This window comes from Musa acuminata, chromosome BXJ3-4, assembly GCF_036884655.1.
Source record: "Musa acuminata AAA Group cultivar baxijiao chromosome BXJ3-4, Cavendish_Baxijiao_AAA, whole genome shotgun sequence".
Taxonomy (NCBI): domain Eukaryota; kingdom Viridiplantae; phylum Streptophyta; class Magnoliopsida; order Zingiberales; family Musaceae; genus Musa; species Musa acuminata.
The window spans coordinates 36,445,042-36,469,601 of record NC_088352.1 but is presented as its reverse complement, the minus strand read 5'-3'; the positions used below and the strand labels follow the sequence as shown (position 1 = coordinate 36,469,601).

The window sequence follows — 24,560 nt, the reverse complement described above, 5'->3', positions numbered from 1 at the left end:
TTTAAAGCTGCGTATCCTCGAGGAGATCAAAGATCGGTGACGCCGTGTTGCGTGACGGTGACGCATTAATTCACCGATCGGGTCTGATACAAAACATGTTTTTGGTAGCGTTAGGGGAAAAGCTAATCCGAGCATTCAAAAATGTATGCACGCAGACTATCTTGACAGGGAACATTATAACAGTTGGTGTGTCAAGGGTTTATTTGAGTTATAAATATCGAGAAAAATATCGAATATGTGAAAGAAACACACGTCAACATTTCCCTTTTACTTGTTTGTGTAATTAAAAAATAATATATTAACACCAAATATAAAGTAACAATGAGACCAATCACCCAAATAAATATTAGTTAATATTGAGTTAAAAAAGACTAATTTAATTATGACTTCCGTCTCCACCAAGTAAAAAAATGGATAAGGAAAAGGAAAGAAAGAATAAAAAGAAGTCACCGATATTCTAAAAACATCCACAGAAGAACAGAGGAGCAAATTAAATATGCCAATTGTTGCAGAGATGGAAGAACATTTTTCTTGTGCTTGATGGAGCACCGAATCACATTCTCCAAATAGAAAAGTGGCAAACCGATCACTGGAATAAATATAAAATATGAGGTCAAATAACGTGATTAGATCGGAAGATATAATGATTACTAAAGTCCAACACTAACATCTTACTTGAAAGAAAATATTTTATCTATATTGTAAAATATTTTTTAGACTCAATCTACTATAAAAGTTAATATAATCGCGCATCCCACTTGGTTCTTATCCTCTTATCGGTCAACTATTAGGCAGGCACTCGAGTCACCCCGGGATCGAGTCGAACTTATTGAGATATTACCATCGATTATCTAAACAAACACAGCATCGTGTCGTATTGCACAACCTTTCTACGTAGAAGGCATGTCAATCACGGATCTAACAAGCTGAAGCAAAGCATTTTACTGAGGATGTGCAAATTCGTGCAGTGATTCTCTTTTATGATGCAACGTGAACACTCGAGAAAACTACGTAGCTTGACTTGGTTACACAACGCAATACCTTTGTGCCTCGCCTCCTCTTCTTTCCGTAGGAGCACAAACGGGGACCGCTCTTCTTCTTCGCGCTAACTATGCTCAAGCGCACGCTGGTGAGCTGTGACGAAAAGAGAAAGAACGGAGCACAGCTGCCATAAATTCTTGTACGAGACATCCCTCAAATTATATACGATGCTGTATGCATCGTTAACATCAGCAGAAGTACAAGCATAAAGCCTAATGGTACTTCAATTATTCAAATTGATGAACAACGACAATCCAGATGTGCAGGAGCAGCCTGCTATCTCCCATAGCAGTAGAAGAGGAACGACTCTCTACGAAAACTTCAGATAGATCCTAAGAACAGTTGTTATCACACTGTACCAGGACGGGGGCTCGTAAGCTGGCGCCGGTGGCGTGGAAACTGGGCGGTGATGGTTGAAAGGCTTGGGTGGGAATGTGTCGGGGTGCAACCATGAGGCGGTGGCGGGTCAACAGAGTCCGTTCCGTCATGTTCATAGTTTGCTCTATCATATCGCTGCTGTAGTCGCGGCCAACATTGTGCCACGCTTCAACGCCGCACCTACAGATATTTTCGTCTGTTCGCTCGACGTTCCATCTGCGACTCGATGTCTGTGACATTTCCAAGGTGATACGGTCACAACGTTCCTCATCCACTTCGCCCTTCACGCTTTGAAGTTGAGTGTGACATCCCATGTCCGGAACACATGCCATGGATAGACGTGTTGTCTGAACGACTCCACGATATTTTATCCGTATGCATGACGAAGCTATTTAGGTCGGCGATTCGTGGTGACAGTATTGACACGCTCGCATGTGTCAAGCGTTTGATTTTTCGTATATAAACGATACAAATCGACGCATCCGTCGATAAATTACATGTCTGCTACACGAGCATGAAAGTATGAACGAGCATTTCAAGCATACTTTCATGTACAACTGTTTTCTTTTTTAATACCTATGTGTAAGCATAAAAAATATAATTTTATATTATTATATAAAAAATTTAATATCAAATTTTATAATTAAATAATAATATATTTAATTTATAATGCATATGTTTTTATGTTATTTAAAAAAAAAAATTGATCTACATATGCACTGTTATCAAATCCGAAGGTTATAACAATATTGATTTATAAAGAAAATAGATTTATCTTCTTTTTTCCTCCTATCATTCGTAAGACCACCATGAGCGATCAAATAAAGACTAAGTTAGATTGAGAATATATTTATAATCCCAATAATATTGCTTCATCTCTAGGAGGTCCTATCATTTTATAAACATGAACAAAGAGTCTAAGATAATAATTAGGAGAGTTCCTCCAAGATCATCTCCTAAGAGACTGAAATCAAAATTAGACAGGGTCATATAATCTAATATTATTCCACTTGATTCATTAATTAGTAATATATACAAAATTAAAAATTAAAAATAAAATAAGATAAATTTTTATTTAAAAATAATTTTTATCTAATTTGATTTTAAAATTATAAAAAATATTTTATATATGCCTATGAATTTTAAAATAGATCAATAAATCCAATAAGTATAATAATAAGTTCGGCTATATATCATAACATATGTTAATCTTTCTATATGTAATCCATAATATCCTTTTAATTTATTTTATCAAGATAATTTTATTATCATATTTAACTATAATATATAAAAACATAAATGTAAAGAGAATAGCATAAATAAATAATTTTAATTAAATAAAAATATCAATAATAGTATTCATCTAAACATAAATCACTATATCTTTTATGTTTCCTCAGGATACCTATAATATATTCATTAAATATTTTAGACCGTAAAGCTTTGATAAATGGATCGACAATCATCAAGGTGGTGCTCAAGTCCCTTATTATTGATACTTATTTTTTTAGACTCTTTCTCTAACCATCAAGTACTTTATCTCAATTTGCTTAGAACCACTAAAATACTTATCATTTTTAGAAAAAAAAACTACTATGATGCTATCATAAAATATCTTCAGCAGCCTAGCAATTAAGTTGACTACACCAAGTTCTAAGATAAAATTTTATAATTATAAAATTTGATTTGTCACATCAAAATATTTTATAAATTTAACTTCTGATGCATATTGCTTTATAATTTTAAAGTAGACAATTCAAGTCTATTTTTATATTACTCGATTTAATTTTAAAGTAGACAATTCAAGTCACGTTTAACAATCAACTCTTTTATAATTATTGGATAATTCAATGAGTTCATAAAAAAATTTATGATATATTGATTTTAACTTTTCTTTTATTGCATCATTTTATTTTTTAAATCACTACTTTTTATAATTTATGAAAACAATAAAGGATCTTTGATTCCCGTGTCATAATAATATACCACATAATTATCATAAATAATAAGTTATCTTTCCTTTTGAGATTCGTTTAAAACTAATTTATTATATAAAATCATTAAATGTGACATTAATATCACATGAGAATTTATCAATATATATTTTATTATTTACCCTAATTAATTTTTTTAATAATTTCAATAATAACAATCTCTTAATGGAAAATAATAAATGATCATCAACTTATATCTCTTTTATATTAAAATTTATCTTTCAAAATTTTGTATTATCGTTTATTTTATTATTTTTAAGAATACTATATTATTATATTTTATTCTCGTATTATAATTGTGATAATAAAATTTATATTCGAATAGGATAACCATTAAAATACCTAGAAATAGTTCTTAAAACTAATTTTTTCAAATAGATTAAATACTCTTATCATTATAGGATAACGTGAAGTACGTAGACATTTCAAACTGAGTTTTCTACTAGTCCATAACTCAAATAGAGTCATGAAACCAACTTTTTAGGAACATTATTTAAGACATATATAACTATCTTAAGAGCTTCACCCTATATCGATTCAAATAATTCATCATACCCCTAATCATATCTATAAACAAACTATTTTATATTTCAATAATATCAATTTATTTTGAAACACCTCATAAGACATATTGAGCACAAATATCTTATTTTTATATGAATATAATAAAAAATTTAAGATTTTGATTATATCATATCTATCACAGAATTCATCACCCATATTAGATATAACAATTTTAATTTTTTATCTAATTGTCTCTCAACTTCATCCAGATACACCGTAAGAGTATCATTAATTTTAGACTTTTCATATATTATACATACAATTATGTCTTCACAAGTCATATACAAATATAATGAAATATCTTTCTATACTATAATAAAGAATACGAAGTGATTCGTAGATATCAATATGAATAATCTTAAGGATTTTTTTACTTCTTGTGATGTTTTTCTTTATATGATTTGCTTACTGTACCATAATATAATATATGTAAATATCATATTTAATAAAATATAATTTTATCAAGATATTATCCTCACAAATCTTTCAATTCTGTCCTTAGAAATATGTCTCAAATAATTATATTATAATTAAAATATTTCTTATTTTTGAAACTATATTTTAATTCAATATTTAATTATAAATCTACCAATGTCTTTGGAAACTCAAGATTCTAAATAATTTTATATAAATCATCATATAAAATTTCTTAAGAAACTTTTATTAAATCATAAAATATACTAAGTTTACCATTATAAAAAGAGATAATATCATAATTCATCAAATAGAAAAACTAAATTTCTAGAAATAGTAAAAAATAATATGTATATGTAAGGTCCATCACATGATCCGTCTTTGAGTGTAGGCGATAAGTTCTCATTGTTATCACTTTCAGTTTAAGATAATTCCTTATAATGATGAATCTACATGTTCTTTTAATTTTCGGGTTGAAAAAAATCTCTGCATATTATTAGTAACTTGAAGCACCAAAATTAATACAACAAGTATTAGAAGGAACATCTATAATATTCGAGTTTATTTTATTTTTCGAACTAAGTCTTATGTTTAATGTAATAATTTTTTATCTTTTATTACCATAAAAGAAATATAAATTTATTTGATTTATGATATTTCAACCCTATTTTTTCATACTCTTGAGTAGCAGTTAGTCAACTCAGTTAAATATTAATTCATTCCAAGCATATATATATTAGTCAACTCACTTAAATCCATTTATCATTATTTATATTATACTGAATCTTAAATCGATCATTAGAAAGAGAATTAAGAATCCACTATTTATACCTTATATTTTAAACTTTATTTTAAACTTATATTTTAAACTTATATTTTAAGGAAAGATTTATTCACATTTATACCTTATATTTTAAACTTTGTAGTCTTATAGACCAAATGGAGGATCTGATCGTGAGTCTCTCCATTGTCATCATTACTAATTATAGTCAATTTTTTTTATTAATGTATTAGTCAATGACTTATCGATATATTTAAATATATTTTCTATGATTCTCAAATATTTCTATGCACTGGTTACATACGATAATGAAAAATTAATGTTATTTTATAATTATTATTATTACAAACATTAAGCTTATTAAATTATTCCTAAATATTTATTTCATTCATTTGTTTTAAAGTATTATTATCGACTAAATCGATGGATTTTCCAAAAAGCAATATTACGTTAGGATGTAATACAATTAGTATAAACTATTTATGCTTTAACTAATTTGATAATTTGAGCTAGAGTGTATAGAAACACTAAAAATACGAGAGTGTATCGAAGGAAAGGATCACTGTAAAATATAAAACAACATTAATACTTATGATGAACTATAGATATATATCTGGTGGTTATTGAATATTATTTATGAACGAATAATATCTTAAATAATATAGTTATCTTTTGATATATAATCCAAAACTACAAGAATATCTAAAACAATATTATCCTACTCAACATATAATTAGTGGAGTTTGATTTTTTCCTTAGAATTATATACATTTCATAATTATGTGTCATTATGACTATTATTTTTTAATATCATATAAAATTAATTCTTTAATATAAATTTATAAGTTATTGATCTAAACTACTTTGATGACTATAACATTAATATAATAATATAAATATAATTTAAAATATTTTTATGAATAGAGAAAATATTTATGATATGAGAGCTGTGTTGGTGTGGGGATGACTAGGATATTCCAATACGCACATGTGATCTTATGTATATCAAATTGGGCAAAAAAAAAATTAGAACAAGATTCTCAACTAATTGGATCCACAAATTAAAAAAATCATTCTCAAAGATACTTACAAATTTCGTAATTACCTTAGTTTTTTAATATAATGAGAAATAATAAAAATCTCATAAAATTGGTATAATCTCATCCTCTTAGATTGTTGCTTCTTCCCTACATTTTGTTTTTTTATAAAAAATATCAGTTATTTTCATATACTTTATATTTTTAACATAATGTACGATTATATATAAATCCTACAAATTTACCAAACATGTGATATGAACGATTGAAATTGATTCCACTGACATAATCCAAAATTTAATTAAGTCCATGTCTGATCAGATTCTGATAACCATGCTTATAAGTTTGGAAATAAAATATTCATAATTGTAATTTGTAGTGTGTATATATATATATATATATATATATATATATATATATATATATATGCATACATATATGTACATACATATATATATTTATATGTATATACATAAAATGTATACACATATATATATATATATATATATATATATATATATATATATATATATATATATATATATGTATGTATGTATATATGTACACAAATATTTATACATGAATAAGGTGCATATGAAATTTTCAAACCATCTATTTCTTCTTCCTTCTTTTTTTGGAAAATATGAATTGTTTGATTTAGGCTTAGAAACATCAAAACAAAATACATATTTTCGATTACCTATTGCTTTTAGGTTCATCGTGTGTTCATCAAATTGACAATCGTAAGGTTGGATTAAAGGCTTAAATAAACCATCAAATGACCGTATTTTCCTCATTTAACCTTTCAATTTTGAAATTATCGCCTTAATCCTTGCTTTTGTCAATTACAGGCTTCAAAATATCTTTTGAATCAGAAATAAAAAGTTGTTTTACTCTCAACAAAACCCAACGAAATCTAAAGATAAATTACAGATCAGAGAGGCTGTTGGTATCATTCATTCACATCGGTCGCGGTGGGGCCGATGGCAAACGCGTTAAATCATGATTGGCCCAAAGAAGCGGCCCTGATTCTTCTTGCATACGACGGAACAGTGAGTTCCCGTCACCGCCCTGACCGTATCTCCTCTTCCAGCGGCTCGTATATATAGTATGTTGTCTCTCCTAATCGGTGACTCTAAACCCTAAACGAAAACCCTAGCGCCTCTCGAGAACTCGGGAAATCGGCATCGATACGGATGGGAATTCCCGCTTTCTACCGGTGGCTGGTCGATCGGTACCCCCTCTCGGTGGTGCAGGTCCGCGAAGAAGCTCCCGTGGTCGTCAATGGCGTCCAGGTTCCAATCGACTCGAGCAGGCCGAACCCTAATGGCGTCGAGTTCGACAACCTCTATCTTGATATGAACGGCATCGTCCACCCTTGCTTCCATCCAGAAGATCGGGTATAGTATCTTTGTCTTGTCTTGGGTTTCTTGAATCTTAATGAAGTTGATTACTTTTTTACATTTTCGGACTTTTTAGCCTGCTCCCAAGTCGTATGACGAGGTTTACAAGGCAGTGTTCGTGTACATTGATCACCTTTTCTCCTTGGTTCGTCCTCGGAAGCTCCTGTACATGGCAATCGGTGAGTTGGGATCCCATAGGTTCCAATTTTGGAGTAACCTAGATATTCTTTTGCTATGTATTTGTGGTTATTTTTAGTCGTCCTGGTTTCTTAGATGGAGTAGCTCCCAGAGCGAAGATGAATCAGCAGCGAGCGAGGCGGTTCAGGGCTGCTAAAGATAGAGCTGATGCAGTGAGTTAGTTGTGAACGTTGTATCATCTAAGCTCCCAAGTCTATCTATATCGGTTTTTATTGATTAAAGCAATTTTCTAGGCAGCAGAGGCAGAGAAGCTGAGAGATGACTTCGAGTCTCAGCCTGAGAAATTATGCAATCCAGAAGAAATCAACAAAATGGATTCAAATGTCATCACACCTGGGACTGAGTTCATGGCTTTGTTGTCGTCTGCCCTTCGGTATTACATTTGCTTAAGAATAAATAGTGATCCTGGATGGCGAGGTATTAAGGTATATTTTTAACAATTGTTTCTCAGTTACTGTATGTGCTGGTGCAACAGACCTGTGTGAATACTGACCTTTTCCATAGGTCATTCTATCCGATGCTAGTGTGCCGGGTGAGGGCGAGCACAAAATAGCATCATATATTCGCTCACAGAGGAACCTTCCTGGATTTGACCCAAATGCAAGACATTGTTTGTATGGTTTGGTAGATTTTCTTTCCATGTTTCTTTCACCAGTTATTTATTGGTTTTATTTGCTCTTTCTAAGGTTAGATTAACATGTTCTGTGGTTTTAGGATGCTGACTTAATCATGCTTGCACTAGCAACACATGAAATACATTTTTCTATACTAAGAGAGGTTTGCATTCGGGAAACTTTGGCATGTCTTCTATACTTGTTAATTCTTGTCAACTGTTGAACATTTAAATTGTTGTGTAGGACGTTCGTGTTGCAAGGCGTACCGAAAGAACTTCAAAATTTGAAAACAAAAACAAGTCTTCAAGTAAAGAAGGGAAAGTGTGGAATCATGAAGTTAACCATGAGGTGCCAAGAAAAAAATTCCAGGTTCGTGCCATACAATGTCTTTTAGATAATGAGAGTTTTATTCTGTCATTTCCTTATTTCTCCTCACTCTTGCACCATTCTTTGTCACTCTCTCTTTTTCTTCGTACTTCCATTTATCTCCACCTCCACCATCACTACTGTTTCTTGTTCCTTCCTTTCAGAGATGCTTTAATTTGTTAACCGTGCTTTATATCTGTCCTATATGCTTCCAGTTTGATTGATCTGTCATTAATTTTTGATGCTTCCAAAAGCTTCAGCCGGATCATGGAAACAATCTTTTTTCTTGTGGTAAGGCTGCACACGTGAACTCTTCCTAGACCTTGCACTGGTAGGACTTCTGTGCAGTAGGCTGCTTTTCACAGAGCTTCAGTCAATCAGAAGTTGAGTTAATCTATTTGGATTTAATCACCTTCAATTCAGTATCTTGCAACTAATAAGGTTTCCTTTACCTCTATGCAATTCATCAGGAGCTTAACCAATAAGACTAGTAGGATGTTGGAAAAGAGTTATGGATATAGAAAATCACCAACAAGGATCATGGAGAATAAATAATAAAAACTATGGTGAAGAGAAGAAAGGAGGGTGTGCTTTTACTTATTTATTTTTATTTTGTGGTGTGTGTGTTGGGAGGCAAAGAAATCCAAGGCTTTTGTATCTCAATTCACTTTTCCTTCTTGCTTTTTTCTTTCTTTTGCCCATCTGACCATGTGAGGCAATTAATGTGATAACTCTATGGATTTGAGATGTTGCAAGTATTTGTTGTTTGTGACTTGATAAACTTATTTACTTCTATATCAAACAATCTTTTGAAGAAAGGCATATGTGGCATTCTGATTATATATATAAAAAAAAGGATCTGTGACTCATAGTAGAATGTCTTCTAGAATGCAACAAATGGATCTATGGTTTTCCATCGATGAATGCTAAATGGTGACATACGATCTGAATTGGACATTTAATATGAGGTCCAGGTCATATGGGATCATCCAATCATTGCATCTAACCTAAATCAGTGTTTTTAATAGGCACTCGGGCACTCTCCTAAGCGCTCGTGCAAGGCGAGGCGAGGCCCAAGTGCCTCGCACGACCTCCAGGCTACGTGATTCACTAAAGTGTTGGCTGGGCTCTCGTTTGAGCCCAAATGCTAGGCACTTTTGGTTAGCGCTCAAGTGAAAGTGATGTAGCACAAGAGATTGGAAGAGAAAGGACAAGATTCGAAGAGAAAGGGGCCCAGGTGAGGAGGGCACTGACTTGAAGGCGAATACAACAAAAACGATCAGTGCTCGGTGGTGGAGAATTGATTAGTACTCGACGACAGATTGGAGGTAGAAGACATGATCTTGTTGGAAGATGTGATTTCATTGGAGGACATGATCTCTCTCTCTCTTTAACGATCTACCTTTTCTCACGCCCAAGATGTGATGCCTGATGGACAGATGTGAATATAAATGCAATAAGTAGCACACTAAATAGCAATAAGTAGCACGCTAAGTATTAAATCACAATAAATAGCACTCTTGGTTTCAATTCCGTTGTGTTAAGATGCCAGTTGACTCACTCATTTCTAGATTTGGGCCAGGAATCGCCCTATCGAATGGGATTGAGCTCAAATTACAAGTCAACTCAGGCGTAGCGGTCAAAGAATCACATCATTATGAATAGTATATATATATATATATATATATACACACACACACACATGATAATTGAATATCAATGTGCAAATACTATTGGGGCTCAACTAATATATGGATTCGTTGATCTAATGTCATATGGAAGATTCTGAATCGTCGAATTAGGACATGACACTATGTACATTGACATGGAATCAACCTGTTTAGGTAAACCTACTGTTGCTTCTACTCTTACGGGTAATACAATCATTTCAAACTAGCTAAAAACCCCATATCTGCTGTACTATAGCTCCCTTGTTGATCTCCATTTTTTATAGTATATATTTCAAGCTGAGCCATGTGATTTCAACTTGATGTGGTATTTTTATTTTTGTGATCATATTTATTGATTATAATATATATTTTAATATTTTAATATTTTGGATCGTCTCTCCTCACTCAGGCGGGTGCCTAGAGCCTTGAGCGTTTTGGGATCTTGGCGCTTAGCGCTTTTAAAAACACTGACCTGAATACAGTCTCAGATCTCCATTACCAACTTAGTATATGTATAAGTATTTTGGCAGCTTCTTGGTTAGTAGCTCTTTTTTATGGCCTTTGGATCATATTAGATAAAATAATTTATAATTTTGACCAAATCATGATGGGCCTGGATTTGATGTGAACCTAATCCACCGATGTCATTACGATGGATGGTTATTGTTTTTCTCAACAGTTATACTAGGTAGATGTTTTAATTTATGCATATATTTAAAATCACAAATGGTTACTATTTTACCTGACTTCAAGTCCTTCAGGAACTTCCAAATTCTAATAATGCTTATGTGGGTTGCTTGTTGCTTATGGCCTGATCATTTTAGCTTGGAGTTGTGTTACTTATCTTTAGAATGTTGTAATTGCACCTACCTTAATAGTTATGTGCATGAGATGCATCTACTCTCTCTTTTTTGGAAGAAAATGGTGTTAGTGGTGTGTTAATATTTTCAAAAAAATCTTGGAAGCTCATCCATACAAGCTATATCATGCTAGGGCCTTGTTTCATGAAATTAACATAGAACAGAAGTATTATTATGAAATAATTGGTTCCTTAACAAGGAACCAAAGACAAAAAAGGTTCTCTGTAAGATCTAAAATCCTGTTCCCTATAACTCATTTCAGTCTTTTGTTTGTTATTGTTCTATTTAGCTTCTGCTCCAGTCGTTGCATTTCCTGAATATGTGGCTTAAAGTTGATTTTTCTTGCAGTTTCTCAATATATGGGTACTGAGAGACTACTTGCAACATGACCTGAAAATATTTGGTGCCAAAATGAAGATTGACTTGGAGCGCTTGATTGATGATTTTGTTTTCATATGTTTGTTTGTTGGAAATGACTTTCTTCCCCATGTTCCTTCTCTAGAAATTTCGGAGGTTCGATATGGTGATGCTTTCTCTTTTTCATTTTGATGTATTTGTGCTTATGCTTAAAGCTTCTTTACAAGCTACTCAATTTGAAGGTTATAATCTTCTGTTGTTCTGCTAACATTTCACTATTTGGCTTTATACAATTCTTTATTTTGTATGTTCGTGTCATGTTGATGCCGTTTCTTTCTCTATCACATGCAGGGAGCAATTGATCTGCTTATGACCGTCTACAAAAAGGAGTTTGCTGCAATGGGTGGTTATTTAACCAACTCTTTTGAGGTTTGCCAGATAAACGTATTTTGATTGTGTAGTTTCTACCTAGAATAGTTTGCATATATACGTATTTCTTTTATAGAAGGGAAAGCGCATTCATGGCTAAAGCCTTAAACTGCATGTGCATCTCATTGACAGTCAATGTCTGTTTTATTTACATAATCTTAATTTAAAAACTCAATTGTGAAACTTCAACTTATGTTAATCACCTGGACTATATTTTTGTACTCTTTTGTGTCACTGTAAAGATAAGGGGTCGTTAGTTGCTTCTAATTATTTGTTCTATAGGTGAACCTGGAACGGGTTGAGCATTTCCTACAGATAGTTGGATCTCATGAAAGTGCTATCTTTCGAAAGCGCATTCAGGTACCTTAATATTGTTTTAACCTTTAAAATATTAATCTTAAATTCTGTAAATAAAAGTAATGGAATTTCATCTGGATGCAGTTGGCATGATTTGTAGAACTTTTGATGAAAATTTCAGAAATTAGCAAAGATCTTGTTATTGATAAATCATTTGAAAATCATGTGTGAAAGAGACTAGAGGTAGTAATTTGAGGCCCTATCCTCATTCTGATCTTGGTCTTACATGAGGCGGCCAGAAGAAGAATAGGGTAGGGGTAATGGCAGGTAGTGAGCTCTTAGCTAAAGCTAGCTCTGTGATCTGCTCCCTTTCTTCAAGCTCTGTGGCTTTGGCAGAAGACTATCATACGATTGCTTTTCTATCTGGACTCTTTTGTTGTATTTGATTTTTTACCTCATCCCATCCCAGGGTACTAGCTCAGTAGAATGTCATCTCTCTTCGAGCCTGTTCTATTGGTACAAAGTAAGCCTACACATTTCAATTTATAAGGAAGATAAGCGCATCCAGTGTTATTCTTTTTGCTTCCCGCTGGTTTGCCTGATGGCTTGAGAGGGTAAATGCAGTTCGGAGGGAGGCAATAATCCAAACCTGCCCTTGTTCCCTTCATAGTTTCTTAGTCTTCTATTAGTTGATGATCGCTTGCTGGAAACTATTAAGGCCTTATTGAGTCATGTGCAACCAGATAACTAATTTGTTCTTCATTATTCTTTTGAAAATTGCTTTTAAGACTGAAATCTAAATGAGCATGTACTAGTGGATGGTTATTCACTGCCTTTAGCCTCTGATCCAGAAATGTGCAAAGCCTGACAATCAAAACAGAACCCTTTCCCTGTCAATATGAAGTAGGTAGAGGACAAAATAAAAACAATTGCAAGCGCTTCATTGGAGATTTGATAGAGAGTCTTTGATTGGCTGGTAATCTAACAGCATCCATCCTTTAATGTTTGTGCTAATCCACTGAATTAATTTTGAGCTACGAGTCTGGACTTACTTTTTCTATCAAAGTTGTAGATACATAAAATGCTATGTGTAATTCAACAAGTCTCCAGAAAAGATGAGGATCTTATCTTATTTATTTCTGTTCTATTGAGATTCTATAACCTAGCAAACTTTGTTCCTCTTAGATTACTTTTAGTTTAGACTCAATTTAAACATCAATATCATTTGTATTTGATTCTTTTTGATTTGGTATATGCATACAAGAAATTGCAAAAGTTGAAAATACATTACTTTAGTCAACATAAGTTTTATTGGATGAAATGACTTGTGTCCTACTCTTTTGAGTTATGACATTATAGTACAACATTTCCAGAGCTATAAATATGACAAGGCCTGGTGTATTATGACTTTCTTACTTAATTATTCACTACATCAAGCAGATTACAAATTTTGATCGTCGAACAGGAACTAATTTCATCTTTCAACTTGCGTATCTGCAGTTACAGAGGGAAATGAATAGTCATTTGCGAGATGCTGTGGAGGTCGAACAGAAAATAGGATCTGTAAGTGTCCCTTAATTCCTTGGGATCCGACAGCTTTGGGTGTAATGTTGTTTAATTTTCTCCAACAAACCTTTCAGAATTAGATTCATCAGTACTATGAATCTGTGACTTGTAATGCTATTAGAATTTCACTGGACCTTTGTTTATGCTGCAGATTTGGATGAAGAGTTTCGAGAGGTCTGCAAATTTTCTCGGCAGAAGCAAGCCAAATAGTACAGCATCTGGTATTGCAAAAGCATTGTTATGTTGCTTTTGTTTTTCCTTTGGGTTTATGTGTGAGCATGTGTTATGTTGCTATTGTGATAAAACAATTATGCACATGCTCACAGAACACACTCAAGATTCCTCATTTCTTTTTTAGTATTGAAGGGGCAGGTACAGCAGGGAGAAGAGGAGTGGAAAGAAGAGTACTATTCTGAGAAGTTTGAAGTCAAGTCTGAAGATGAATGCCAGAAACTCAAGAGACATGCAGTGAGCAAACTTACATCTGCTACTAACCGTGAATTGATGAAATACAAGTGTTTCATTAGTAATGTTTTAGTTCATACTTGGCCATGTATCTTGAGATCATTTGTTACTATATGACCTTGCAAGCTTGGGCCTTAAGCTTTGATTGTTAATATTAAAGGTTATTGATCAATTCATTTATCGAGGATTTGGTTTTAGGAAATGAAGAAATTTTTTTTCCATGTCTTGTGGTTTCATATTTGCTCAACTTCCTTTAAACTTAAACTACTATATCCAGTTTTGGTTTGTTCAATCTTCACTGAAAGTGGAACTAGAGCTACAACCATTCAGATACTAAATAACAGGTTTTGACTACAGGTTGAAAAGTATGTTGAAGGGATCTGCTGGGTCATGCACTACTACTACCAAGGAGTCTGTTCCTGGCAATGGTTTGTGCTATGATCTGCTTATCTTGTATTATACTGTACTCTTTCCTGTTTCTAGGAATATAATATATTATTGAAATATTCTAGGTTAACTTTGTTTTGAGTAACAGGAAGTTTATGTGGTAGTTTGTACATTTAGTGTTCCCCCTAGTTTCTACTCGTCCAAGCTTTAATTTACAGAAATTTTGATGTGACCTAGGAATTCCATACCTCACAGATATTGGGTTCCAGAGGTCATGTCAGGTCTCATCTTTATAATAGTATGCTGCCCACCTCTGTAGCTTGGGAAATTGATAATCTTCTACAAGATAGTGTGTATGATCGTTTTTTAGGGTTTTGGAGAATGAAAGGGATGAAGTAGAAAGTCGTGGGAGGAAGAACAAGCCTAGAGGGAGGAAGCACTCAAAAGAGGAGAAGAAACTCGGGCCCATCTGACCATTATAATATTATTATTAATAAAAAATCTGATACATTAGTGTACTCCTTTTATTATTGTGCATCCTATCTGTCTCTCTATTTATATTTCTGTATATGTATGTTTGTATATATATTTGAACATGTGTTTACGTTGTATATATTTGTGTTTGTGTTTATACGTATATGCACATATTGCATGTGCATATTGTTTTTTTTTCTTTTTTAACTACAAAAAAATTCAATTTTCAGGTTTTATCCATATCACTATGCTCCATTTGCTTCAGATTTTCTTGACTTGAAGGACTTGGAAGTTCAGTTTAAACTTGGAATCCCATTCAAGCCATTTAATCAACTTATGGGTGTACTTCCTGCTGCAAGGTTCAAACTAATTTAAGCTTGCTAAATGATATTTCCTTTATTTTGCTGGCATCAACTTGACTTGTGGTTCATGTTGTCCATGGTTAGTGCACATGCACTGCCTTTGCGTTACAGGAATTTGATGACTGATCCATCTTCTTCGATAATTGATTTTTATCCAGCAGGTTAGCCTACACTCTTAAGGATGCGAAATTTGTGTGTCTTTGGAAACAAAACTTTATTATTATTAATTTTTTGTACAGATTTTGAGCTTGATATGAATGGTAAGCGTTTCTCCTGGCAGGTAATGATCTACATCCTGCATATTTTCATGACTAAAATGACATATATTTATTATTTATGTCTGTCCTTTGTAATGTATTGTCATGCCAGTCATGGATCCAGACATTTATATGATGCTAATATCAGCATGCCTGTGTAGTCTGCTGTGTCAGTAATGTGGGCTCATGCACCTATCTTGCACTTTGCTGAGTATGGACTTGTACTTGTGCTGTTATCAAATTGACATATATTAGCTTGCATGATATATGTCTCCTCAAGTGGTTATCTTCTTTTTTATATCCTTAGAAATTATGATAGTTGTATTCACATTTCACCAAATAAGTGCCTTTGATAACACCATCTGCCTTTTTGAACCCGAAACTATTGATTTTATGCCTTTATGGTCTTCTGCTACTAGTTTAATGCATCCAATAGGTGACAATAGGAGGAAGAAAAATGCACTTTAAAAGTCCTTATAGCTTTTCGTGTACCATATATTGTAAATGTTGATAGTGATTTCCCAATATGATCTGAACCATTGGCTTTAGGGATGATGAATTACTTGCAGTTCTATAATTTCCACGGAGGTGTTAACGATAAGAGTTTCATCTTCCATAATAAGATTTCATTCATGAAATGTTCGGCTTCATTATCATTTATGTCACTAACTTGATATGGTTATTTTATCTTAACACTATCTTGTATATGTAGATACATTAACCCTTTCCCCCTCCATTGGATAATCCATTTCTATCTTCAAATTATTTCCCAAATCTAGATATTTCTAAAAAAATGCTTGCTTAAACTATTTCTATCTCCAGATTATTTGCCAAATCTAGACATTTTTTCTAATTGAGGTGTCCTTGAGGTTAAAAATATAGATGTGGTCGTTTTTGTTTTCTAAAGAGACACTTAGTGGACTGTGGTCTACAGAACTAAAGGCCCTTTAAGGCAGCCTTTCTCCTATGCTAAAACTGCATAGGACTATCACAGAAAAAAATGGAAAAAACAATGTTAACCACATCTTCTAGTTATATATGAACTCATCTTTTGCATCCGATTCTAAATTCTATGTCAGCATGGTGTGCAACTGAAACTATTGTTCCTAAGAAAATGGAAAAATCGGAGCATTATAGCTCAGCAGTACCAAATGCCAATCAGTAGGTCCCATTAATATGCCAAATAGATGAAAATAATAGAGAACTTACAAGAGGATCAGCATGAAACCTAGTTTCTATGCAATAATATGATTTGGTGGCCTTGTTTATGGATAAATATGAAGAATACTGCATGCACGTTTAGACTCTCTGACGCATCCTTGAGCTTGGCAAACTAACAAGTCACTTAAGAAACCAATAATGGAGGCAGACTAATTATTGCACAATACCATTCAGGATTCAAAGCCCTTTTCATGTTGCTCACATTGGCTACTGGATTGATTCTCCACTGCACATGAAAAAAAGACATCCCCTGCGAGAAACCCCGTTTTGGGATATAATTGTCAACCTGCATATCTAAAAGTGCAACAGAATACAAAAGAATCATCCTACTATTGATCGCCTACGTATCTGTACAGCAAGAATCCCTTGAGGAAAATATGGGAATACAGAATCCAACAGTTATCATGATATTAGTTATCATTGTTGTACTCATTGTCAACAGGGGTTTCTTTCCAGTTGCTAATCTTCCGTGCATAATAGTTTAATATGCATGTGCTGATTATTGTGTTCCTATTTTGTAGACTGAATATTTTGGTTGAGGCAAGTAGCTTTTGCGAGAAGAATGTTTTCGTAATCATGAATCAAGCTATCTCCTGCCTGTAAATGAGTAACCAAAATCTTTAAGTTCGGGTTAGGTGGTCTGTGATAAACTCCTTCGGTTCATCTGCAAGATTTTTGTTATTAGATTAATTTTAACAATCTTACATACCTATGAGTACCTCCAAAGATTTTACAAGTCGTGAGAACATCTTTTGGAAATTGATTTGTGATGTGAATTTTGCAATTGTAATCTAGCAGTGTTAACTTATAAAACATCATGCATCAGTGATTAGACAATGTTAGTTGGAATAGTTATCAGTATCAGAATGCAATGACATGAATTGTTGATTAATGTGCATATGATTTTGAAATAAAAACTTTTATGCATGTTGTAATACTGCATGCAAGGATTCGTCAATTTGATGAAGAAATTAAACACCAAAAACAGAGTAAATATCAAATAACAAACTAAACAGGGAAACACATTTTTTTTCAAATGTTTTGATCTTGCAGGAATGTGGAAGAACCTGAGCTAGAGGGAGCAACAAATGGAACTAGACTTAGTGGGATTTTAGTAAAGTGTCTGAATTGATGAGTGAGGTTTATGTTTCAACCCAAATTGGAATGGAACCCAATTAGCATGGTTGCTAGAAGTAAGCTTGGGTAAGAGGGAGTCAAACGATTCATAAGGAAAGACATTTCACAAAATCAACATGATGAGAAATGAAAATTCTTTTTGTTGATAGATCAAAACATTTAAAGGTACTTTGATTGAAAGAATATCCAAGAAAAACACATGTTTTAGATCGGGCTCAGCTTGTTATGGGTGTAAGGTTTTAACCACGGATAGTATAGGCACCCAAAAACACGTCTTTTTCTATAATTAGGACTTGATTCAAAATTTTTTCAAATGATGATACCATATGGAGAACAGAGGTGGGCATATGATTAATAAGGTAGGTTATTGGAAGAAAGGCATGAGACCAGAATGGAAGAGGTAAGGAAGCTTCTGTAACTTAGTTGAGTGAGTTGGTTGCCAAGTGCTGATTCTTCCATGACACCTGAGCCTATGTCATCCTGCTCATATTATTTTCTGTGAACATATGGGATTGAGTGAGTTGGTTTCCGAGTGCAGCTCAAGTTGTTCGTTAACTTAGTTGATCTGCATTTATAAGTGTATACCAGAATAGAATAGGTAGAGAAGTTGAATTGAGGGTATAAAGAAAGTAACTTTATGAAGATTACTTAATTATTAACTTTTGTCAGATTAATATGTAAGCTAAGGAACCTCGCAAGGTCTATTACAGAGCAATCCATGATCAGATTAATATGTAGTCTTATTTTTGGTTAACTGAAGATGTACCGGATCTGTTTTTCTAGATTTTCTATCATTTCAGGGCCTAGTAAAATTTCGGAGTTGCTCTGTGAAAATGAATTTGAACTGGAACCAATATGATAGGTATCCTTTTCAACCAATTTATGGCCCACTGTTCTAAAACAACATGCTTATATGACGATGGTGATTCTCTTTTCTTCTTTATTATTTTGTGTCCATGTGTTGAATGAATGGGATTGATGACATTCAATTCCTTGAAACAGCTGAAGGAATAGAAACATTGGAAAAAGTTGGCATATAGTTGAGTATCAATCCTATCAAAAAGGACACATATAGTTATGTAGACTAATTATGTCTCTTGAAAGTTTTATCTAAGCTTTCTATAACTAAATATTTTTGTATTTCTTTTGTAAATGACAGGCAGAAATATAATTTCTGGGTTCTATTCTACAGTATTTTCATGTAGCATCATACACCTTTCTTTCTCTTGGTGTACAGGCAGTATGTAAACTACCATTCGTTGACGAATCCCGCCTTCTTGCGGAAGTAAAAAGAGTAGAATACACATTAACGGTAAACATTATTTATTCCATGTGCTCTTATTTGCTAGTTGTTGATGAATTTTGACATTGTAGTTTAGTACTTCTATTGTCTTGGATCTTTTATGCTAGTCTAAATTATAGGATGATGAAAAGCAAAGGAACAGCTGGAGTATGGATATGCTCTTTGTTCATTTCTCACATCCATTAACATCAAAGATTCGCTCCTTTTATCGGCGGAAGAAGGATCATCCAAAACTTCCCAAGACCAAACTCAAAAAAAGAATAGATCCCAAAATCAGGTTCTTTCTCAATTATCATATTTCTATATGGGAGTTAAATAAGCAGAAAGCTGAAGAAGAAATGACAAATGATATTTCATTGTTTGTGAGTCAGGGAACTTTTCAAGAGTTTTTATTCAAGCATTGCTAAAATATTGGACCAGGTTATCAGTTAGTAGTAGTACACTGCCAAAAGTATTGAATAATATCAACCCATAAACTTCATACATGTATAAACTTCTGTGTTCTTGATATATGTACAAATATAGATATGTACCATAAATAACATTTGTATGTTGTATATCATTATCAACTTGTCTATGTTTTTGCAAAAGTTAAATCTTTATCAAATATAAATGTACTTATTGAAACAATGAGGATATCCATGGCTTAGATTATTCCACTAGTATAGGTGCATTATTAATATACTGTAGGTATCTTCATGTCAATGTTTTTGTGAAATTTCTTATCAAATATAAATCCGCTCATTGAAATAATGGAGAAAGTGGATGGCTTAAATTACTCCACTGGTGTTGGTGCATTCTTAATCTACTTGAGTAACATGTCTATGGTTTAATTTTGTTGATTGTTTGCATGATCAACGAAAGGTGTCCATGCTAATAAGCAGAAATTTTAGAATTATGTACTAGGGAAGTCATCGGGCCTTGAGTGCTCGTGTAGGTGCTTGGTTGAGGTGAGTTGAGGCTCAAGCACCTCAATGGTTGAGGCAGTCTAGGTGGGTGCTTGCAATTGGATGTAGCCCGAGTGCTAGGAGGCTCAGGCGCGTGCTTGGTTCTTCTCCCTCTTGTTCCCTCTCGCATTCCCCCCCTCCACAATCACACCCCTCTCTTCCCTCCTCCCATATAGCTTCCCTCCTAACTAACAAGAGCACCCCTCTCCCTTGTCCTCCTCCTCCCTCTTCTTCTCATTGCTTCTTCTCCCTTTCCTTTGTTCTCGCTATCCCCTCCCACTTTCTCGTCCTCTGCGGTTGCCCCCTTCCCTCCTCCTCCCTCTTCTCCTTCTCATCGCTTCTTCTCCCTTTCCTTTGTTCTCGCTATCCCCTCCCACTTTCTCGTCCTCTGCGGTTGCCCCCTTCCCTCCTCCTCCTCCTCCTCCTCCCACTTCTCCTTCTCATTGCTTCTTCTCCCTTTCCTTTGTTCTCGTTATCCCCTCCCACTTTCTCGTCCTCTGCGGTTGCCCCCTTCCCTCCTCCTCCTCCTCCTTGATAGATGATCCCCTCCCAATTAGTGATTTAAAAAGGCGCTCGGGCGAGGCGAGGCCCGAGTGCCTCGCTTCACTTCCAGGCGGCGTGCTTCAAAGAGGCGCGCCGCATGGGCGCTCGCCCGAGCCCATGCGCTGGACGCTTTGGGCGAGCGCCTGGGTTAAACCAGGCGACCGAACCAGGATTTTAGGTCTGGTTCGGTCTCCAGTGGTTAGTTGGTTCAATCGAACCAACTAAAATCGATATCAGCTGTTGCTGCCCAACCCTAACCTTGCTCGTTGCCGTTGCCACTGTCGCTGCTTGCAATCGTTGTCGTCGCTCTCGCTGCTCGCCGCTCCTACTCCCGTTGCCGCTGCTCGCCGTTGCCGCTACCGCTGTTGCTGTTGCTGTCGCCGCTCGCCACTCCTGCTCCCGCTCCCGCTGCCGTTGCCTCCTTACACTCCCGCTCCCACTGCCGCTGCCTCCTTACACTCCCGCTCCCACTGCCGCTGCCTCCTTACACTCCCGCTCCCACTGCTGTTGCCTCCTTACACTCCCGCTGTCGCTGCCTCTACCTCCTTACACTCCCGCTCCCGCTGCCTCCTTACACTCCCACTGCCACTACTGCTGCCGTTGCCTCCTTACACCCGCTCCCGCTGCCACTGTCGCTTCCGCTTCCTCTTTTCTCAGTCAGCACCCCCTTACACTCTTCCTTCTTCTCATTCTGTATACTGTTAACAGTATACTGTATACTGTTAACAGTATACTGTTAATATTGTTAGGTTTATTTAAAATTATTAAATTTCAATACTGTTAATAGATTAATAATATATTATTTTTAATTTAATAGCATATTTTTATTTAAAAATTTAAATAATTATATTTATTAATTATATTATATATTTTTATATTTTAGCACATCGTTTCGCTCGGGCGAGCGCCTAGCAGCTCAGGCGTTTTTAGACCTTAGTGCCTCTAATCACTGCTCCCAATCAATACCCGTCGAGCCTCCTTGGGCCCCGACAACCCCCCCTCTCCTCCCTTTTGAATAATTAAGAGTCAATTTCAATATTCTCATTTTTATTTTAGTGATCATACTTCTCCTACATTTTAATATTCATGAGCAACTCGCCTTGCTGGGGGCGTCTAGTGCCTCAAGCGTGTTGTCACCTTATCGCCTTTTAGTGCCTATTGCCATTGACTATATTGGTATATACATGGCTATTGTTTGGTTGAATAACAGTTCTTTGTAGTTCTCCGTGGCTCATCAACATTGTCAATCCTCTTCAGGAAGAAGCCATACAATCCTTTTTTTTAATGATAACTTCCATCACAATTCGACTTTGAATGAGTTATGCTCATAAAGCTGACAATGTAATTTATTCTGTCAGCTAACACTTTCTTTAGTTGACTTTTCAAGTCTCTAGATTATAATAATTCTTGGTTTGAGTAACTTCATTATAAGGTTGTTAAGCACTCCATGTGGTAATGTAAGTAGGGTTTAATTTGTCATATGAGTCAGAGACCTTGGGTTTCTCTATTACAATCTTTTTATTTTCTTGAGTTTTGTTGAGTAATTTATGTTTTTTTTTTGTGAGTGACTATAGTGTTCAAAATCTTAAGATATTATGACTTTAGGACCGGTCATAGTATAGCAGAGAGTCTTATGATTTATGTTTTATTTTCTTTTAACTTTAGGACCTCTAATGCAATAGATAGAAGGGTTCTTATTTCATACTCATCACTATCAAGAAGGTTTTGAATACCTAATAACTTTGTTAATGACTAGGTTTGTGGTTTGTGTGTTTTGTTCTAGGGGTTTGACAGTTTTTTGTCAACAAAGTTTTTAGAACTCATTGTTTTAGTGACTTGTTTGCAGCAGATGTAACTTATCTTTGATCAGTTTATTGATCATGTTTGCTGATATTTCTTGTTATGTTTTAGTCTTGTTTTGCTATTTTTGCACATCTTTTGAGTTATATTAGGAAATTTGTTATTGGTTTGTTGTCACTGAAGATTTATATTTATAAGCATGCTAAATAACATTATCATAAGATACATTATTTGGAGATCAAGCTGAATTTCTGTGCTTAATTGGCTGTTTCTCTGCAGTTCTGGGATGAATGGATTCATTTACATTTCTGATAAGACCATTTTCTCACCGGAAAATTTTTCACCTATTGAGGGCATGACATTGATAACAAAGAATAAGACCATGTGAGGAAGCTTATCCTGGTATTTGAAAATTTGATTTCTGACAAAAATTACAGTGAGATTGACATTGAAAATCTCTCATACCCTCTCCATGTTGTTTGATTGCCCACCTATGACCTATACTGAAATTTTCATAATGTTTCTTTTGACTTGTTTACATGGTTTTATGGACTTCCAGATTTGTGTACTATAAAATCCCTCCCATCCAAACACACATCTCGAAGATACCATCTGGAGTCATCTTACCTAATAAGGTATGCAATCTCATTCTCTAAACTCTTCATTAGTGCTTTGTGGCCTTAGCTATAAGAATTTATTTACATGCAGTCAATCAGCAAAAAAGATGTTCAACCGGCACCAGTACTGTGGCATGAAAGATCGATGTTTATGAGAAAAAACCTTGAGAGGTGAGTCCCTACCGTCGGTTGGTTTCATCTGACTTGTTCATTTATTGTTAGGTGTAATAATCCGATTGGGTCATTCTGTTCACCATTCCTCTGCACTTGTGTTGGACTGGGTATACAGGCCCCTTTCCCACGCAATAGCTGGGCATCGTCTGTCGCAGTTGGCTTGCAGCCTTGTGTCTAATCATTACCGTGAAAGGAAGCAAGCAGTTAATGTCGATGTTCAATGCAAGATGCAGAAGATGCTCGAGCAAAGGACCATCCATGAGAGCAACGGCAACGGTAATGTACTCGGGAAAAGGAAACACCGGGGTGGCAGTAGGAGGAAAAAGAAGGTTCAAGTCATGAGCCAAGAGAGTGGCCAAAACACTAGCAACTTGGGAAAAAGGAAACGTGGAGGCCACGGTCGACATAAGAGAAAGAGGAATTAAGCACTGTTTTCATAGTTGCTGGATTCTTGTCCCGTTAATTAGTGGGAATCTGTCGCAAAGCAGATGCTGGCACAGATGTTAGTATCACAATGACAGAAATGGCGGTCAAATCTCTCACCTTAAGCTTTTAGAGTCTCCGACCGATCCTTTCCATTTTTTTAATTTACAGATCAGATGTCACAGATCAAACCCTTGTTATTTGTTTAATTTAATTTATTTCGGGCAACAAAACTGCTGCTTCATTGTGTATTAATAGTGGGGTAATTTGAACTACAGTACGTGATAAGGAGGGTACGGAATGGCCTGACCTACTTGTCAACGTGCATTTTGGAACGTTTTCTCCATGGGGTGAATGTACGGCTTATTTTGTTTTCAAAATTTTATTTTATTGAATAATTGACATGTCGTTTACAGGTGGATTCGAAATTCGGAATTAAGACATAATTTATGTTTGTCATCGAAAACCAAGTTTTCATGAT

General features: G+C 34.6%; 1 protein-coding gene across 2 annotated transcripts; it reads left to right on the top strand.

The window, feature by feature from the left end:
• The first annotated feature begins 7,325 nt into the window (after nt 1-7,325).
• Nucleotides 7,326-24,477, top strand: LOC103977403 (5'-3' exoribonuclease 4). 2 transcript variants are annotated; one of them, XM_009392899.3, is made up of 23 exons: nt 7,326-7,609; nt 7,689-7,791; nt 7,886-7,962; nt 8,044-8,235; nt 8,315-8,434; nt 8,525-8,587; nt 8,668-8,793; nt 11,669-11,833; nt 12,029-12,106; nt 12,389-12,466; nt 13,904-13,966; nt 14,121-14,190; nt 14,328-14,437; nt 14,792-14,862; nt 15,526-15,654; nt 15,742-15,818; nt 15,897-15,937; nt 19,510-19,584; nt 19,695-19,852; nt 23,145-23,249; nt 23,425-23,500; nt 23,574-23,653; nt 23,772-24,477. In XM_009392899.3, exons 1-23 carry the CDS (start codon nt 7,406-7,408, stop codon nt 24,079-24,081), a joined length of 2,571 nt encoding a protein of 856 aa, XP_009391174.2. In that variant the 5' UTR covers nt 7,326-7,405; the 3' UTR covers nt 24,082-24,477. The 2 variants fall into 2 exon arrangements, 1 of the variants encoding a protein (XP_009391174.2); XR_010496072.1 differs by lacking the exon at nt 23,772-24,477 and having other exon boundaries at nt 23,145-23,267; nt 23,574-23,624.
• Nucleotides 24,478-24,560: the final 83 nt, after the last annotated feature.

Excerpts from the sequence above, each read along its gene's own strand:
- LOC103977403 (XM_009392899.3), top strand. The coding sequence starts at position 7,406 with ATGGGAATTCCCGCTTTCTACCGGTGGCTGGTCGATCGGTACCCCCTC. Across the intron at positions 12,467-13,903 it reads TCTTTCGAAAGCGCATTCAG|TTACAGAGGGAAATGAATAG; the intron begins GTACCTTAATAT and ends GCGTATCTGCAG. Across the intron at positions 23,250-23,424 it reads ATAACAAAGAATAAGACCAT|ATTTGTGTACTATAAAATCC; the intron begins GTGAGGAAGCTT and ends ATGGACTTCCAG.